The sequence below is a fragment of the Nansenia antarctica genome (assembly GCF_963989245.1).
Source record: "Nansenia antarctica genome assembly, chromosome: 6".
Classification (NCBI taxonomy): domain Eukaryota; kingdom Metazoa; phylum Chordata; class Actinopteri; order Argentiniformes; family Microstomatidae; genus Nansenia; species Nansenia antarctica.
In genome coordinates this window covers 49,258,762-49,275,517 of record NC_137676.1, presented here as the reverse complement: position 1 = coordinate 49,275,517, position 16,756 = coordinate 49,258,762, and the positions used below count along the sequence as shown (strand labels likewise).

Genomic DNA, 16,756 nt, shown 5'->3' with positions numbered 1-16,756 from the left:
AATTGACAGGCATCTGGCATCAGGCATGTTCTACCTTTCTGGGATGTTCATACTGCTGATTGATGCTGATAAGATGATGCATGTTGCCAATTACTCTACTCCCAAAATGCTAGCAGTGTCTTGCACAGAATCTCAAAAGTGCTACATACAGTATATGGCCAAGTGTACATCTCTGTCTAAGCACCCCAAAGCAAAGTTGGCTCATCTGTTAAGTCTGAGGGTAGGGTCAAGTCTGTGTGAGTCTAATTTAGGAGTAAAGACCTGATATGTGGAGCACTAGTTTATGGCTGGGGTCCCTGACAGCAGTACAACTCTGTTCCAAAAAATGAGTTGCTAACTTTGGCACAAAGACACTATGTAATTGACAGAGTAGTTTGTTCCGATGGGAGCAAAATAGGATAATGCCATTCCCCTGATAACACACACTAGTTTGAGTCACTGTAACACAACAGTACTGAATTGATTATCATTGACATCTACGGTGAGCCAAAGTGCCCAGAAAATCCAGCGATGCAACTGGATAGGAGACTCAGTAGAGGTCTGCCAGTTCTGATTAGTCTCCTCTCTCTCTATGGATATCTCAAAAACCTCATCGTAAGAAATCATATACAAAACCAGAATAACAAACAAAGACACAAAATATAATGGTATATAGATATGTATGGACTTATTCATGAATTTTGAAAAAAAAACATGAAGAAAAAAACAATATTCAAAAGCAATAACAGCAAACTTCATTAGCATATTCAGTTTGGTTTCATCATCCTGTATTTTGTTTCTTTTCGAGAAGTGTGCTTTGCGTCCGTTGGAATCTACTGTTCAGGTCTGGTATCTGTTTTGGCCATTCCTCTATTTTAGATATAAACAAAGATAGTAAAAAATGAGTTTTGTCAAAGAGTCAGTACTTATTTGTAACACATCTTCCCTCACAGGAGTTCCAACGGTTGAACGTTGTCTCCTCTTATAGTCTCTCTGCTGCATGTCACTTGTCATGGACCGAGTGGCCTGAGTTAGAAGTGTCTGTACAGGTAAGGCTCTGCTGGGCTCCCCTGTGCAGGAAGACTGGTGTGCAGTAGGAAGATAGAGGGGATACGGTTTGGGAGGGCCAGCATTGGATGGAGAGGGTGTGTGTGTGTGTGTGTGTGTGTGTGTGTTTGTGTGTGTGTGTGTGTGTGTGTGTGTGTGTGTGTGTGTTTGAGAGAGAGAGGGATAGAGAGAGAGAGAGAGAGAGAGAGAGTGTGATTATGTCTGTGCTTGAATGTATTGCATGTATGTCTGTGTGAGAAGGTCTTCTCATTGAGCCCTCCCTACATGGCTCTTCTTGGCTACATCATTGACCTCATGAAGCCCCCAAGCCTCTCCCTCACTGTCCGAGCCCCTGTCCCGCTCCTGGTCTCCCACCTCATCGTAATCGTCATCGTCTTCCTCCTCCGGGGATGGTTCACTACCGTTCTCTGTAACCCAGCTGTCCTCCTCGTCCTCGGCCTCTGTCTTCATGACGGCGGGGGCCTGGGGGGGTGGTGGGGGGGCAGGGGGTGGTGTGCTCTCACTGCTCTCACTGCTCTCCGTCTGGTCCTCGAAGGCCTCGGGGTTCTCCAGCATCTCCCTGATCAGGGGTGGCATGGGCCCCGGGATCTCCATCTTCAGAGTGATGGCTCTCTCTGCCCCTGCACACACGCACACGCACACGCACACGCACACGCACACGCACACACACACACAAAAAGCGAAAACAGGAATGTCAGCATTCATGCCAGCCACAAAAATCCTTCCCTTCAAGTTTACAGAATTGTCAGTCACAATTCGACTCCATTACAGTAGACCATGCAGAGGATTATGACTTGTGTGCTAGTGGGTTGGTGTAGGGTGGTGTGCTGTATTATACTGTACTGACCCTTGGTGCTGATCCCTCGGAGGTCAGTGACCTTCATTAGCATGCGGGGGAACATGTGGGGCTTGTTGGGGCGGCGGCGGCGGGCGTAGATCTTCAAGGCCTCCAGCAGGGGCTCCTGCAGCTTGTCCACCTTCTGGGGCTCCTCTAGGTCCATACGGTCTGAGGAAGGGGGAGGGGCACAGTTATACACACACTACACAACTCAGGACACATAGCCTACTGTAGCCATAGAGCAGGTTAGTCAACTAACAAAGCATAACCAACAATTTCACCAATGTTTTCCTTTGGTTATTGTAATTGAGTGGAGATTACATTACATTGGATTATTAAAATTCTAATAGGTCATAGATATAGGCCTCTGTAAAGTGACATCTCATTGCAGGCAGCATTAATGATAACAATCCTTCGGAGCCCCTCTGGGTGCAGTACCTCCACAGATGAGGCAGATGGCGCTGAGGAGGCCAGTCTCTGTGTCGTCCATCTCCAGGGGCAGTAGCTGGCCGGCAAAGGCGAACACCAGTTCTGTGAGCGGGCCAAAACCAGCATTGTGCATCTGAGTACGGTTCAGAGTCAGGCCGTCTGAGAAGGTCATGGTGTCCTGCTCTGGTGTGTAGCGCGTGCAGATCCGCAGCATCTGTGTGTGACGGGAAAACAAAAATAAGCCAATGAAAATTACCGAAAGGTGGTACGCTAAACAATGGTGTTGAGCAGCACCACATTTCAACAGGAGAGCCATTGCATAGTATGTCTATTACTTAATATAAATGTAAAAATAACACGGTTCACTCTCTGTCGATGCATTTATGGAAATACTCCTGCAATGACAAATATGACCACTGAGAGGCAGTATTCCCTCAACTGAAGGTGTGCCAGGGGTTATGGTTGATAACAGTGAGGGGTTGAAAGCCAGGGAAAACAACGGCAGTAAGTACCAGGATGTCCAGACAGGCTGATTTGAGGAGGGTGATCTGGTCAGCGATGGTGAGGGTGGTGAATCCGGGAAGACGCTTGGCAAACTCCACAATCTTGATGATGCACTTGGTGGAGAGCTCACTGAACTTGTCCCATAGACCCAGGTCCAGCTGCACGCGATGGTCTGAGCTGGAGTTCTGAACCACAGGACATACAGTTATAGAGAGAGAGAGAGATTATCAGCTTGGCGGAGAGAGCATTATAGATGGAAAAGACACCTGGGTTCAAACCCCATCTGTCGCAACTAATGTCATGGTCATGGCAGATTTGTATTGTAATATGTAATATCTAAAGTGGATTTAAGTGTGTTTTGTACTCACAGTGGTGTATTTGCCCAGCTGGATCAGTGAAGGGAAGGTATCTTTGTGGGCTTTGCTGACTTTATTGACCAGCTCCTCTAGTTCTCCAGTCAGCTCGTAGCTCTCTGGTAACACCACCTCCTCCTTCACATCCTTCTTCTTCTTGTTCCTGTCATTGCGCACCGCTAAGAGAGGGAGAGGAGGAGGAGGAGGAGGAGGAAATTGGTCACAGAATATGTCAGTGAGTATCTCAGTGATAATAACATCATATTTCATAGTGACCATCATATTTTGATCTGATCACACTCCTTCACCTGATGCTCCACAGTCATACTAGTGGCCTTCAACTGAATCGTCAAGCCATGGTACGCTCTACAAAACCTCAATAACCATTTCCCTTAACACTGTGATGAGTCTGACGACACTATCTCTTCATACAATGTTATCTCCAATTCCCTTCCTTGTCCACCTCTCCACTGAGTTAACTAGTACTCTAGCATTGCCTCCCTCCCCTCTCCCTCCTCCTCCTCCTCCTCCTCCTCCTCCTCCTCCCATTCTTTCCTTCCTCTCAGGATATCCAGTAATAGCAGAGGCACAATGTGATCCCGGTCTTAACACACATCCCACCCAAACATTACACCCACATACATGTCCCATGGGCTCAGCGCGGGTAAGACTGACACTCACTGACACACACACACACACACACACACACACACACACACACACACACATGCACACGCACACCTCTCTAGAAAATTGAGCCTTCTGTGACCATGGGCGCCATCGCTCTCGCTATTGTTTCTGTCACAACAGGCTTATCTGTTGATGCCAACTCAAAACGGCTCTTTCTGCCTAGCTGAAGAAGTGACAGTATGAATGGAGGGTAGTGTTTGGTAGCCTGAGACCTGAGGGGTAAGGGTGTGTTCAGAGAGATGAGTCGTGAAACAGGAAGACGAGTCATTTTGTAACATGATTAATCATAGGATTGGTAGAGTGCCAAGCTTCTCCAAATCACTACCCTACTCTATTGGCTCTGTTGCCATCTACTGTATCCACCCTGGGCCTCTGTGCTCCGCATAAACTCTCTGCTTCTGCTTTATAGGTCATGTCCATGGGCTCTATATCATATATTTGTATCGTTTAAGTTCTAAATGTAAGCACATTATGTTCCTGTATGTCTATGTATGCTCCATTTCAATAAACTCTATGGTCAGGAAACATGGGAATCATTACTATCAACTCCATATTACAGTATTCCTCATCCAAAGAATAGCATCTTGAGTGCTTTAGCGTGTGTGTGCCCGACTGCCTTGCGTGTGTATGCTGTATGTCCTCGGGCCTGGATGCCATAGGAGCCTCCAGACATCAGCCCCTTAGCTCTCACCTTCTTTGGACATGCCAACCTCAAAGCACTTCTGCAGTCGGCAGTACTGGCAGCGGTTGCGGGTGACCTTGTTGATCTGGCAGTTCTTGTCTCTATGGCAGGTGTACACCATGTTCTTCTGGATACTGCGACGGAAGAAACCCTGGAGCCCAGCAAAGTGAACGGGGGTGGATTGATGCAATACGGTTAAATCCAGGGAGTGACATTGCAACGGTCATCGGTATCTTTCTCTTATCATCCCTCCTCTCATCTTTGTTCTGTCCTCAAATCCGGGCTTAGAATAGAAACACTTTTTTTTTCTCCCTCTTTCGCCACGTTATGTACTGTTACAATTCGCCCATTGAGACATTCTTTTTGTTCAATCACATGCTTATCTCTGAGCTTCATTGTAGTGTTCTCATCTTTCATCCTTGCTTTATTCAACATTGCTATCTGCCCTACTTCACAACACTAGGAGACTAGATTTTCTCGATGTGTGTGAGTGGTCTCTGCGTCACTGTGATGATAAAGCAGGTAGGAGCTACAGTAGGTCTCACCTTGCAGCCCTCACAGGAGCTGACCCCGTAGTGGTACCCAGAGGACTTGTCCTGGCACACGAAGCAGGGCTTGTAGATGCGTGGCGGGGGTGGCGGAGAGGGGGAGCTGGGGACCATCTCCTCAGAGCTGGTGCTCTGGGTCTCCACCGCTGCGGGGGAAGAAAAGAGGAAGAGGATTAGACTCTACCCTCACTGTATTGTCTTCAGGGCGACAGTGTGGTCATATGAAACACTGATACAGCACCATGTGTTGTCGATGAGGAAAGAAGGAGCTTGAATACAACACAAGGGGACAACACAAGGGGGTTGGGTTGCATCTCAATGGAGGCAGACCTATTCAGTTTGATGACATGTCCTGGCAACACTTAATACAGCCATATACAGTACACACTGAACAGGAAAAGAGGTAATGGTGACCCCGGCTTGTCCAATACATACGTATATCCTATCACTCATTGAACAGCAGCTCAGTGGCCTTGCGGTTAGACTCTAAGTGAGTCCGATATGTGTTCAATAATTTGTTTTAATTATTTAATTATTTAATTAATAATAAATCTGTGGTAACCAAGACAGTCTGTTTGTTTCCTAACCAAGCAGGTAGGCTACCCGATGGCCGTGGCTGGAGCCTAATCAGGAGGACTCGGGACAGCTGACTGGGTGTCCTGGTTACAGCTTAAAAGGCGTTCCAGTCCACAAGCTCTCTCTCTCTCCTCCAGCACCATTATTCTATATTACACCGTACAACACCCTCCTCGCCATACTTTCCTGCATTCACTCACTTACACTACTGATACACTGATTCTCATACCCCATTGGATTATTGTTCAGTTTGGCATACCTTAGTTCTATTAAATTCTTGTTATTCTGATTATACATGGTGTGTGTGTAACAATGGCCCTTGAAGGATGTTCTAAAAATGTAAATGGCCCTTGACAGGAAAAAGGTTCCCCACCCCTGGGTTAGAGTGTCCGCCCTGAGATTGGGAGGTTGTGAGTTCAATCCCCGGCAGAGTCATACCAACGACTATAAAAATGGTACCTGATGCCTCCCTGCTTGGCACTCAGCATTAAGGGTTGGATTGGGGGTAAGACCCTGTGACATGTCCAGGGAATGTACTTGTACATCAAGCTGCCTCACGCTACAGAAACAGGAGATAGGCTCCTTCCCTATGTGGATTAGGCTTGGCTACTTCCTTTTTCTCATTGAACAGAGAGAATGCAAAAACACATGACTGTCAGTCCCACGTCCTCGCCCTTCCATCCTTTACCATCAGGGGGCAGCACTCAGGTAATGTGAAGAGATTAGTGTTTGTCTGTGGCCTGGGGAGGGGGGGGGGAGGGACTGACAAGGGAGAAAAAACAAATACTTTGTTCATGGAGCTAAGTGGAGGCATGATTGACTGATAGATTCCTTGATAAGGCCAGGTAGCAAAGTTGAGCTGCGGAGGGCGGGATTGCAGCTGGCTCTTCCTCATTCCACAGAAAGACACTGACTTAGTGTGACTGGTGTCTGCGTGACTGGCAGACCACTCCCTCTCCTGTTGCAACCCAGTCATGCAGGCTGCCTGCCTGACACAAAACGCACGTCAACTCTACCTTGAGTCACACGATACTACATTACATTTCACATCATTATGTTCTACACTGGAACCTAGATAAGCCCTTTGGGCAATCAAGCATGCACGTATGGATTCCATACTTCCCACGAGAGACATAAGCCATACACACACACACACACACACACATACACACACACACACACACACACACACACACACACACACATACACACACACACACACACACACACACACACACACACACACACACTCAAAGGCACAGGCCTGCCTCACACACATGCTAGGGCTGCACACACTCTGAGACACACATGTTGACCCCCTCCCCAACAACACTTCTTTCAACTTTCACCCTCGGTCACCCTCAAACTTCAACCCCCCCAACTCTGCAGCTCACCACCCCTTGACACACAAACCCTATTTTTCTCTTGTTTCCTGGCCCTAAATTCCTCAGTGCAGCCCTGCCAGGTTTTAATAGAGGCCCAGGCTCGTAAGCCGGCCTATAAAGGCAGTCTCATGGCTGGTCTGGAGGCCCCAGCCCGGCTGGCGGGGACTTTATTGGGACTCAGTCACCTTCGGCAGCTATTCACACCACCAGCTGTAGCCCCTAGCCCGTAAAAAAAGCCAATCATAAAATAAAAAACAGGGAGGCTCTAAAATTCTAACTTTTACTGCCCCCACCTCCCCCTAGCACCTTCAATGGAAACCACAGGGCTAGCCTGAACTTAACCTACAACCCTACCCCCTTTCCTCTCTCACACCCAGGGCTGAAGCAGAACCACCAGCTTGGCTTTTTACAAGAGTGGGGGAACTTCAAAAAGAAGAGAAAAGGGGGCATAAAAAGAGGAATTTGATAAAAAACAGAGAAAGGGACAGATAGGAGGAGGGTCTAGAGGAGGACAGTTGCTCCTCAGGGCTAGCCTTGTTCAAGACCAAGATGGCCAGTAGTAATACTACTGCTGCTACTGTTACTGAGATCATGGATGATAATAACAGCAATATGTCAGCTATTTTGTCATTAGCTACTTGCTGCTCAACATCTGCTTTCCTCATAAATGTCTATATCAAACAATATTATTTGTATTTATTTTTTAAATCTTAATTCCATCACTGACACAGTACTTTTTTGTACTTAGGCAAATGTGTTTTACATCTGTTCCAGAAAAAATAAATCAAAATACTAAATGTACAAATCAAGAAGTCAACTTCAATGCGCACACTTTGCCTAGATTGTTTCTACAGGGGTCCAGTCCAGTTGTCCTGAATGTTACAAAGCAGGGTCAATGGAAGAGTAAAAACCCCATGAACGTGCCATGAACTCCTCTATTTATGCAATAACAACAGCGGTAAATGAGGCTCCGGGTGATGTGTTGACAAGTCCTTAGAAAAGGACAAACCATGTGTGGCGTCGAAGAAATGGATACTGACTGATGCTGTCTGAACATGGGGAGTGGTAAAGAGAGAGAGAGAGCGAGAGAGAGAGAGAGAGAGAGAGAGAGAGAGAGAGAGAGAGAGAGAGAGAGAGAGAGAGTGAGAGAGTGAGAGAGAGAGAGAGCGAGAGAGAGAGAGTGAGAGAGAGAGAGAGAGTGAGAGAGAGAGAGAGAGAGAGAGAGAGAGAGAGAGAGAGAGAGAGAGAGAGAGAGAGAGAGAGAGAGAGAGAGAGACTAGTAGGACAGCGGGAGAAAAAATCCATCAGGATCCATCAACAACCTGAACATGATTCCTACTCCCTCCTTCAGCCTCAGTCACACACACACCCCCTATCCAAACATCCTAGAGACACTTCCCCCCCCGGACACACAATGAGATGGACTATACAATCAACCCCTGTGAGCCCCTTCTTCTGTCTCCTAAACTCAGCTCATCTCTGTTTAGAAAACAAAGGCCTCTGCAATGAGAGGCCCTCCTTATCAGTAGCCCTCTTAGGCCTGGGAGACCATTTGCATGACAATCCACCGCCCAAGAACTGCAATCTGGTGATGAAAGAGGAGAGAGGGGGTGTGTGTGTGGGGGCGGTGTGTTTGGGGTGCCGGGAGAGGAGAGGAGAGAAGAGGAGGGTGGTGTTAGTTGAGTTATCAGTAGCCACTGTTCATTTCCTGCTAAGTATCAGTTTACCCTCTAATCCCCTCTCTCAATGGTCTCTGTACACAAGTGGTCGAAGCTGCACTAGCCTGTAGTAATCCCCTAGTGTCTCTCTCTCTCTCTCATCCACACACACACACACACACACACACACACACACACACACACACACACACACACACACACACACACACACACACACACACACTTCACTATAACCACAGCCACACACACAGTTGCTCCCAAACTCACTGTCCACCTTACCACGACTCTACACTACACCACTAAAACCTTACCATGGAGCTATAGTCAAACATCCTGTCCTCTACTGGACCTCATTAGATCTGAAATGTAAGTGTACGAGACAGAAATAGACATTTCTGTCTCGTGACACAGGTCAATTCAACTAGGTCAATCACATTCAATTCTAGGTCAAGTCAACGAGGCCAATTGACGAAAGGAGGGCAGAACAGAGAAGAAAAGAAAGGGATTTTCCTGGTTATTGTGAACCTGCCTGTTATGTTCTACTCTGAAGAGGGGAGTATCTCTGTAATGTCTGTGAGAAAGGCAGGACAATGTGCCTCATGTGTTTTGTGTTGCAACACCCGTTTTAACTGAGCAGCATATGACACACTGGCAGAGGAACAAATATTCTTTCACAATAGGCCTGCAGATTTTGTCTACGTGACTGTGGGTGTGATTGAATCTTCAGTGGGATAGTGTTCCAGAGTCTAGTCTTGGCATGTGTGTGTGTGTGTGTGTGTGTGTGTGTGTGTGTGTGTGCGCAAATGTGTTTGTGTGTCTGCTTGTGCTTGTGCGCGTATGCGAATAGAACTGTGGCCTCTCAGTTCAGTATGGGCACTCATCCAGCCTGTGGCTCTGCCCAGTCTCTGCAGACACCATTTGATTTGCAAATGTACCTCTCTCTGCTCATTGCTGCCTCACAGAGTGTTCCAATGTGTTCCAATGTACCGTGCAAGTTTGTGCTAGTGCGTGGCTCTTTGTGTTTGTGTTGTTTACGTTAGGAGAGTGCACGTACAGACATGTGGGGTTTTTGTCTGCATTTCTGCCTTCATTAACCAGCCGGAAAGCCTTAAGCAGTGTTTTCTCTGCTTGCGTATTATTGTCAGATAGATCAGCAGTCTGGAGAGGGTGTGTGTGAGAGAGAGTGTGTGAGTGAGCAGCACACAGTACGGACTGGTGTGAGGCATGGTGGGCAGAATGCAGACAGACTGGCAGAAGGGCAGCAGATTGAGAGGGGCTGTGGAACAGTGAGGCTGAGAGACAGGCTGGCACGCTTGGTAGGGCCTCTCTAGGTGCCCCTGGCGCTCTACCCATGGCACAGGCTGTGGCCATGCAGTATGGACGCTACTTTACTACCTCTTTACCACACTACACCCCTCCTCTGTATCTAGTGCCAGTTGTTTCTCTCTCTCTCTCTCTCTCCACCTCTTCCTGCCATCCCTCCCTACAGCACAGGCACGTTTCCTTCCTCTTTTCGTCACACGTCACTGTCTTTTTCCGGAGGATCTTAGGCAGGGTTTTTCATCCTCCCTCAGCTGCACTTCTCTATTGCACAGAGGTTGAGTCATTCAACTACCTTTCACGTGTGAAAGTATCATGTCTCTATGGTGTGAGTTACAGAAACAGAATAAGTGATTTGCCTGCAACAGAACAAGCAAAGCTAATAAGGTGGTGAGGCAGGAAGGTGTGTGAGTGTGTGTGTGTGTGTGTGTGTGTGTGTGTGTGTGTGTGTATGTATGTATGTGTGCTGCGCTTTCATTAAAGGTGCTGAGCAGTAGCAGGACCTTTCAACAGCTGTCAGAAAGCTCACTACCTGAGGCTGATCCCCCCCCCCCACACACACACACAGACACACACACACACACACACACACACACACACACACACACACACTCACACACAGTCCTCCTCATCCGCCTCATCTCAACCTGTCAAGAGGCCCAGAGAGGCGGCATTTTGAAAACAGGCTTACGATAAAACTGGGCTGCTGTCCAGGCAACCTGTTCACCCCGAGATACGGCCGCATGTTCCGATTGTTGATGCCACAGAAAACGACCAATGTGTCTGTGTGCTTTACATTTGCCTCCGTGGGCTGTTACGGACATGCATGACACAATGCAGGACACGGAGGAGAGGGAGTAACTGAACCGCCCGACTTGCAACCCAAACGTCACTGGTCGAATCGCACTTCTTTTGTGCTAATTATTGCAAATTCTTGTTTCTTATGCTAATATTTGCGAATGCCTTCCCCTGACAACTTGCCAACTCAAAGTGAATGCCTAATGCTACATAACCTCCACACAAGTCGTAATTCACGTGGTCAAGCAGGCGTAAACATAGGTCGTATTTTGAGGCATGAGCAATCGTAAACATTCTTATGTGGGGCCAATGAGATCAGGTTGGTCCAGGAGATGGCTCCGTGCTCTGGGGAGAGAAAACACACCTAACTGGATAGAGGCAGGGAAACCACCCCACCCGCCCCCAGGAATTTACACCCCCCTGTCATAACCAGCACAAAGTCACGAAACACATATTACCGACACGTGTGCACTCTTTGGCATAATACGGGGAACTGTCTTGTTCCCATACATACCTTCCTACCGTATGTGGAGACAACATGGAGTTCTGAGAATGAGACATGTCATGAGAAATAGCCTCATGATAGATGGATGGACACGCGCACACACACACACACACACACACACACACACACACACACACACACACACACACACACACACACACACACACACCTCCCCCAGACAAGGTGTACAGACCAGACCAGGAAGGCAGCAGGTGGGACTAGTTGTGTCCTCCAGGGACATTTTTCTTAAGTGGAATTACCCCTGGAGTCTGCAGCAGGCAGCATACACTCAAAACAGCCTTTCTTCTTTACAGCACCTCATAAAGAGTCTTTTGATATTTTGTCGATGGAGTAAGCCAAGCCAACATTTGGCAGTGAGTGCCCCCCTTTCCTGCACCACACTACCCTGTCAAACGTCGCAGGGCTTCAAACAGCCATACTAGCAATCCACCCACCCACCCCCTCAAGCCCCTACGGCTGCTGTGGAGAGGTGCTTCATATGGTCCCAAACACCCTGTACACCCCTCACTCATGAGCTGTGGAGAAAAAGAGAGCAGAGAGCACTGATGGAAGAGGGAAGTAGAAGGGGGCACTGTCCAATCCAAATGAAGTTGCAGATCCGATCTAAATGGCTGCTCAAGGGGAAGGAAGGCAGACACTTTCAAGCCCAAATGCATATCTGCAGAAAATCTCCCCTGCATCCCTGTGGTGGGCTCCAGCCACCTCTTCATCTGCTCCACCAGTGCCCTGTCTGTGGAGCTCCACCACTGAGGAGGAGACGACTCCCCTAGAGCTGGCACAGGCCTCCGCCATTGGTCATGTCAGCCAGCCAGGTAGCCATGCTGACAGACAGACAGACAGATAGACAGGGAGGGAGGGAGCCAGGGAGGCAGTCTGGCAGCCAAGCAGGCTGGGTGAGGAGAGAAGAGTCATCTAGAGTGCCTGCCTGGCCTTGCCTTTGATCACCGGGTGGTTGTTTGTCGTCCTAGACTTCCTCTCACCATCTGTAGCGCTGGCTCTCACCTGTCTCCCTCTGGCAACACTGCCAAGCCTCCTTCAATTACTATTGCTTCCTCTCCACAACAATAGAAACCTAAAAAGTAGAAGTCGCTAAGATGCTGGCTGGCTGCAGGGCTCTCTCTGAGCGGATATGAGGAAACGGAAGAGCAAATAAACAACAACAATAGTAATACTCACACCCTCTCACTGGGGAAGCACCACAAAACATAACCGTACTACACCCTAACCTGTAATTGGTGTAAAACCCTGCGCACACCACAAGTGCATTTCCTCTACTTGTCTTACCACAGCTAAACATTTCATCATGACACTGTTCTGTCCCTCGGGTTGGCTGAATATCAAGAGTATACAGACAGAAGTGTATCCTCCACTGATCTGTAAACTACTTCATAACTGCTGCCTCTCAGATTCTTGTCCTGTTTGGGGGTCTGGTAGTTCAGCTAGGGTTAGTCATGATTTTCATGAACAGCTCTCTCTCTGTGTGTGTCTCTCTCTCTCTCTCTCTCTCTCTCTCTCTCTCTCTCTCTCTCTCTCTCTCTCTCTCCCCCTCTCTCTCTCTGTGTGTGTCTCTCTCTCTCTCTCTCTCTCTCTCTCTCTCTCTCTCTCTCTCTTTCCTGAGACTTGGACAGCAACACTCTGAGACAGAGAGAGAGGAGCCAAGGAGACTGCGGCTTCCTGTTGTCAGCATGATTTGTGGTCAAGTGGTATCTGGGGCTTTTTGATACAGAGAATAGTACTAGTGCTTTTACTGTCTCTGCTCTGGGACTGGGCTGGCACAGTCTAACATTACTCACATCAGATGGCAAAACAGCCTTGAGAAACTTCTGCTTTGAGCACTGGAATCGAGAAATGATGTGTACGTGCAATGTGGTGTGTGCGTGGGTCATATTTTTCCCTTTTGCTTGGCAACCAACTGAAAAAAACAGGGTTGCCCAACATTGAATCTGGGTGGGGGTTGTCAGCCATCAGAGAGTCAACTAAGACATGAAGTGACACTTAATACTGTGTGATCTCTCCCGCTCGGGCTGGCCCACTGGCTTAGTCGAATACGTCCTTGAAAGAGAAAAGTATTCAAATACATTTCTGCCTGTACAGTAGATCACCTTGGGAAAGTGAGAGCAGCCCCATTAACTAGTTACCATAATAGCATTTTTATTTTGAACCAGCACAACTTTTCTAAATGGAGCGTAAATCTGGAGAGCCGGTTCTCCCGTCAGTAACTCGCTTGCTTGGCGCTGTGAGATGGCCACTAGAGTGGAAGCTAGCTGATAACCCTCTCCCTGTTGACAAGGTGGCTACGGCCTACTTCCATTCAGAGATAGATCTCTTGAAGAGAGGATTTAGCCTATAGGTCACGTGTGTGTGTGTGTGGGTGCATTTCTAATGTCGGATTCACTGCCAAACAAGGGCTCTCAGGGTCCTCTGAGGCCTGTTGTAGTGGTTGTAGTGTCGCACACACACACACACACACACACACACCCGGCTTCCATTTCAGCCCTGCTCCGCTTCTCATAACACTGGGCCCTAGCAACGCTGGAGCCAAGCCGTCAGTCAATAACATGCTGGTAACAGAACCTCTCCCCTCACACTGAGCTCACACATGGTTAGAGACTGACACGCACCGCCTGCCCGCCGTGTCCCCACGCCTCCACACAGGGGAAATAGAGCCTCCCAGGCAAACCCCTGTTCTCAGTAAACAGCCACAATGCCAGCAGGGGTGGATGGGTGGCAGACAGACAGCCACACTGCCGTTGTGCCCTGACCACTATAGTGTTTGTGAAAGTATATACTTGGGGGCCACTACCATTCTGCTCTTATGTCTGAAATAATGACTCTCTGGTACAGAAATAATGTAAAAGCACTGATTTCAACAAACACGGATGGGAATAGACGGGCAACCAGTGCAGACGAGGTGACTGCAGCCTATCCTGATCCTCGTGACAGATCTGTTTTATTTACAGTTGAGTGGCATGGCTGAGGGGCTATAAACTGCTATTAGAGCAGAGAGTTGGATTCCAACGGAGCACTGTGGAATCTGGGCTAGCACATTGTGCCTATGTCTGTCTGCCTGTGGGCCTGACACAGCAGTCTCAATGCCAGGGTAAGGCTTGCACACTTATAGTACACACCTATACACACACTCACACTCACACACTCACATGCACATGCACACACTCACACACAGACACACGCATACACACACACACACACACACACACACACACACACACACACACACACACACACACACTCCGAAAAGACATACAGTAACTGCCAGCATTGGATATGTTTATTTTTAGGCAGCTCTTTCTATAAAAGGTGTCTACTATTCCTGCAGCTAAGCGGAGGATCTCTAACACAACTGTTTGTAGAATAGCAAAGACAAATTAAGGTTTTTCCCTCGGCCATATCAATAACGGTGCATTGACCTTGAATCAGCTGACTACTTACGCCTTTTAACTTCTACACATTCATTTTACATTATCTTGATAGGATCAACAGGGTTTATGTATCACAGCACTGACTAGTCCACATTCCAGCTGCTGCCATGCTATATTCTCCTACACGCACACACACACACACACACACACACACACACACACACACACACACACACACACACACACACACACACACACACACACACACACACACACACACACGTCCCCCTCACCAACCCCACTATCTATTCACAGTCCTGCCCCCTCAGGCATTCTAATCTTTTAATTGAATCTTTTGTAATTATAATGAAATAACTGCAGACTTCCATTAGGAGAGAAAATGATCTGAGCAGAATGTGCCAGTGGTCACAGGAAGCCCTTATTTCTCTGTCTTTCCTGCCGAGATATAGCCTTATTTCAATTAGGTCATCAATTCACATGTGAACAACACATTAAGAGGAAACAAAGAGGTATGTGTATCCGTGTGTGTGCGTGTGAGTGATTGCACACATGTTGATGGATTGCAAGAGTTATCTGCTCCTAGCTATGATATATATCTAAACAGTGTAGTGAGGGAAGGGATATCAAAACAAAAGAAAGCAGGACAAGTTAAGACTGTAATTATGATTATTTTGATCATAAAAATACAATGGTCTTTATCATACAATTGTTTTGGATTACATTTCTTCAAATCTTTCTTCATCTTCAAATGGTTTCTACTCCAGCTGACTAATGTGTTTTTTATTGACATATGACTAAATCATTGTACTTCTTCCTTTTCCATTGGCATCTCAGATGTAGTACCAGTGACATTGTATCAGAGGGTTAAGAGCATTACACAATAAAATCCATTTGAAAGGCTTTCCTTTTCACTAGGCAGAAAAGGCCACCACACATGGTGGAGATCTGACATTGGCCAGGCCATAGCCTCTCCCTAACCTCTGACATTGAAGCATGAAAGAAGCAGAGGTCTCGAGCCGCAAGACAAAACAACAGGAAAACTGGCCGCACACTTAAAATGTCCTCTTGATTGTAGGCTACAGCCTGGGACCAACAGCAATGACACTTACATCAGCAGACTTCGCAAACACAATGAGATACCCACTGGTCCAATTCAAGATTTCCTCATGGCTATTGTTTCTTGTATCAGAAGCTTAGAACTGTTTAAAGTAATGCTTCTCGAATAAGGAAAACCTATTTTCGATACACAATGTCGGTAGTAAAAAATAATGTGTAACAACCATGTTATTCAACTTCCAACTTCCTTAAGTCTTTGTTCTATTCACACATTAAAAAAAAGGGACTAACTTCTATCCCGGCCATTTTAAGAAAAAGTCTCATGTTTTTACCAGCTGACTCTAAAAAAAAGTCAAGAAGTCCTTATTGTGGTGTGAGAGTGCCGAGTGCTTAGTGGCTGCTTGGAGAGTCAAGCTCCCTGTGTTCTGCAGCTGGGCAGGCCTAATGAGATATCAGACTCAAACATCAATTCATCTGCCTCATTGAAGAGGACAATGAGGGGCAACTGGTTCAGTAAAGGGAGTCATTATGACTCCTCGTGTGGGATAGGGCTGCCTTGTTTACAAAGGTTATTGGGCACAGAGGGTTGAAACAGTACACCACACCAGTGATTGCTCCCTTCCCCTCAGGGCACACTCTCGAGACTGGAGCTCTTTTTTTATCTTTTTGATTTCCTGGAACAAAGAACAAAAAGAAAATACTTTGAGACCTGAACGGCTACTTTTCAAAATGTGTGTGTGTGGCTCGGGAGGGAGAGAGAGAGGCTGGCGAGGCCTGATTGATTAAATAAACAAATCTCATCTTGTTATCATCAGGGCTCCCTGGCTAACCAGAGCAGGCTGGCTGGAGTCCCCCTCTGCCTGCTCTGACAGGGCATCTGTCTTCATTAAAGCAAACCCAGTGTGCATGACAGCCACTGAAACG

The 16,756-nt window shown here is 47.4% G+C and overlaps 1 protein-coding gene across 1 annotated transcript in view; it reads right to left on the bottom strand.

Annotated features, from left to right (window-relative positions):
* Positions 1-1,293: 1,293 nt before the first annotated feature.
* The window catches only part of rarga (retinoic acid receptor gamma a), a gene marked incomplete at its 3' end in the record, with an annotated part of 16,881 nt that continues 1,418 nt past the window's right edge, over positions 1,294-16,756 (bottom strand). The window contains exons 2-8 of the mRNA XM_080533189.1: positions 5,089-5,237; positions 4,553-4,694; positions 3,187-3,350; positions 2,827-3,003; positions 2,324-2,528; positions 1,895-2,053; positions 1,294-1,667 (exon numbers count right to left, since the gene is read on the bottom strand). Coding sequence (XP_080389315.1) covers positions 1,294-1,667; positions 1,895-2,053; positions 2,324-2,528; positions 2,827-3,003; positions 3,187-3,350; positions 4,553-4,694; positions 5,089-5,237 — 1,370 coding nt within the window. The remainder of the gene's footprint in view (positions 1,668-1,894; positions 2,054-2,323; positions 2,529-2,826; positions 3,004-3,186; positions 3,351-4,552; positions 4,695-5,088; positions 5,238-16,756) is intronic.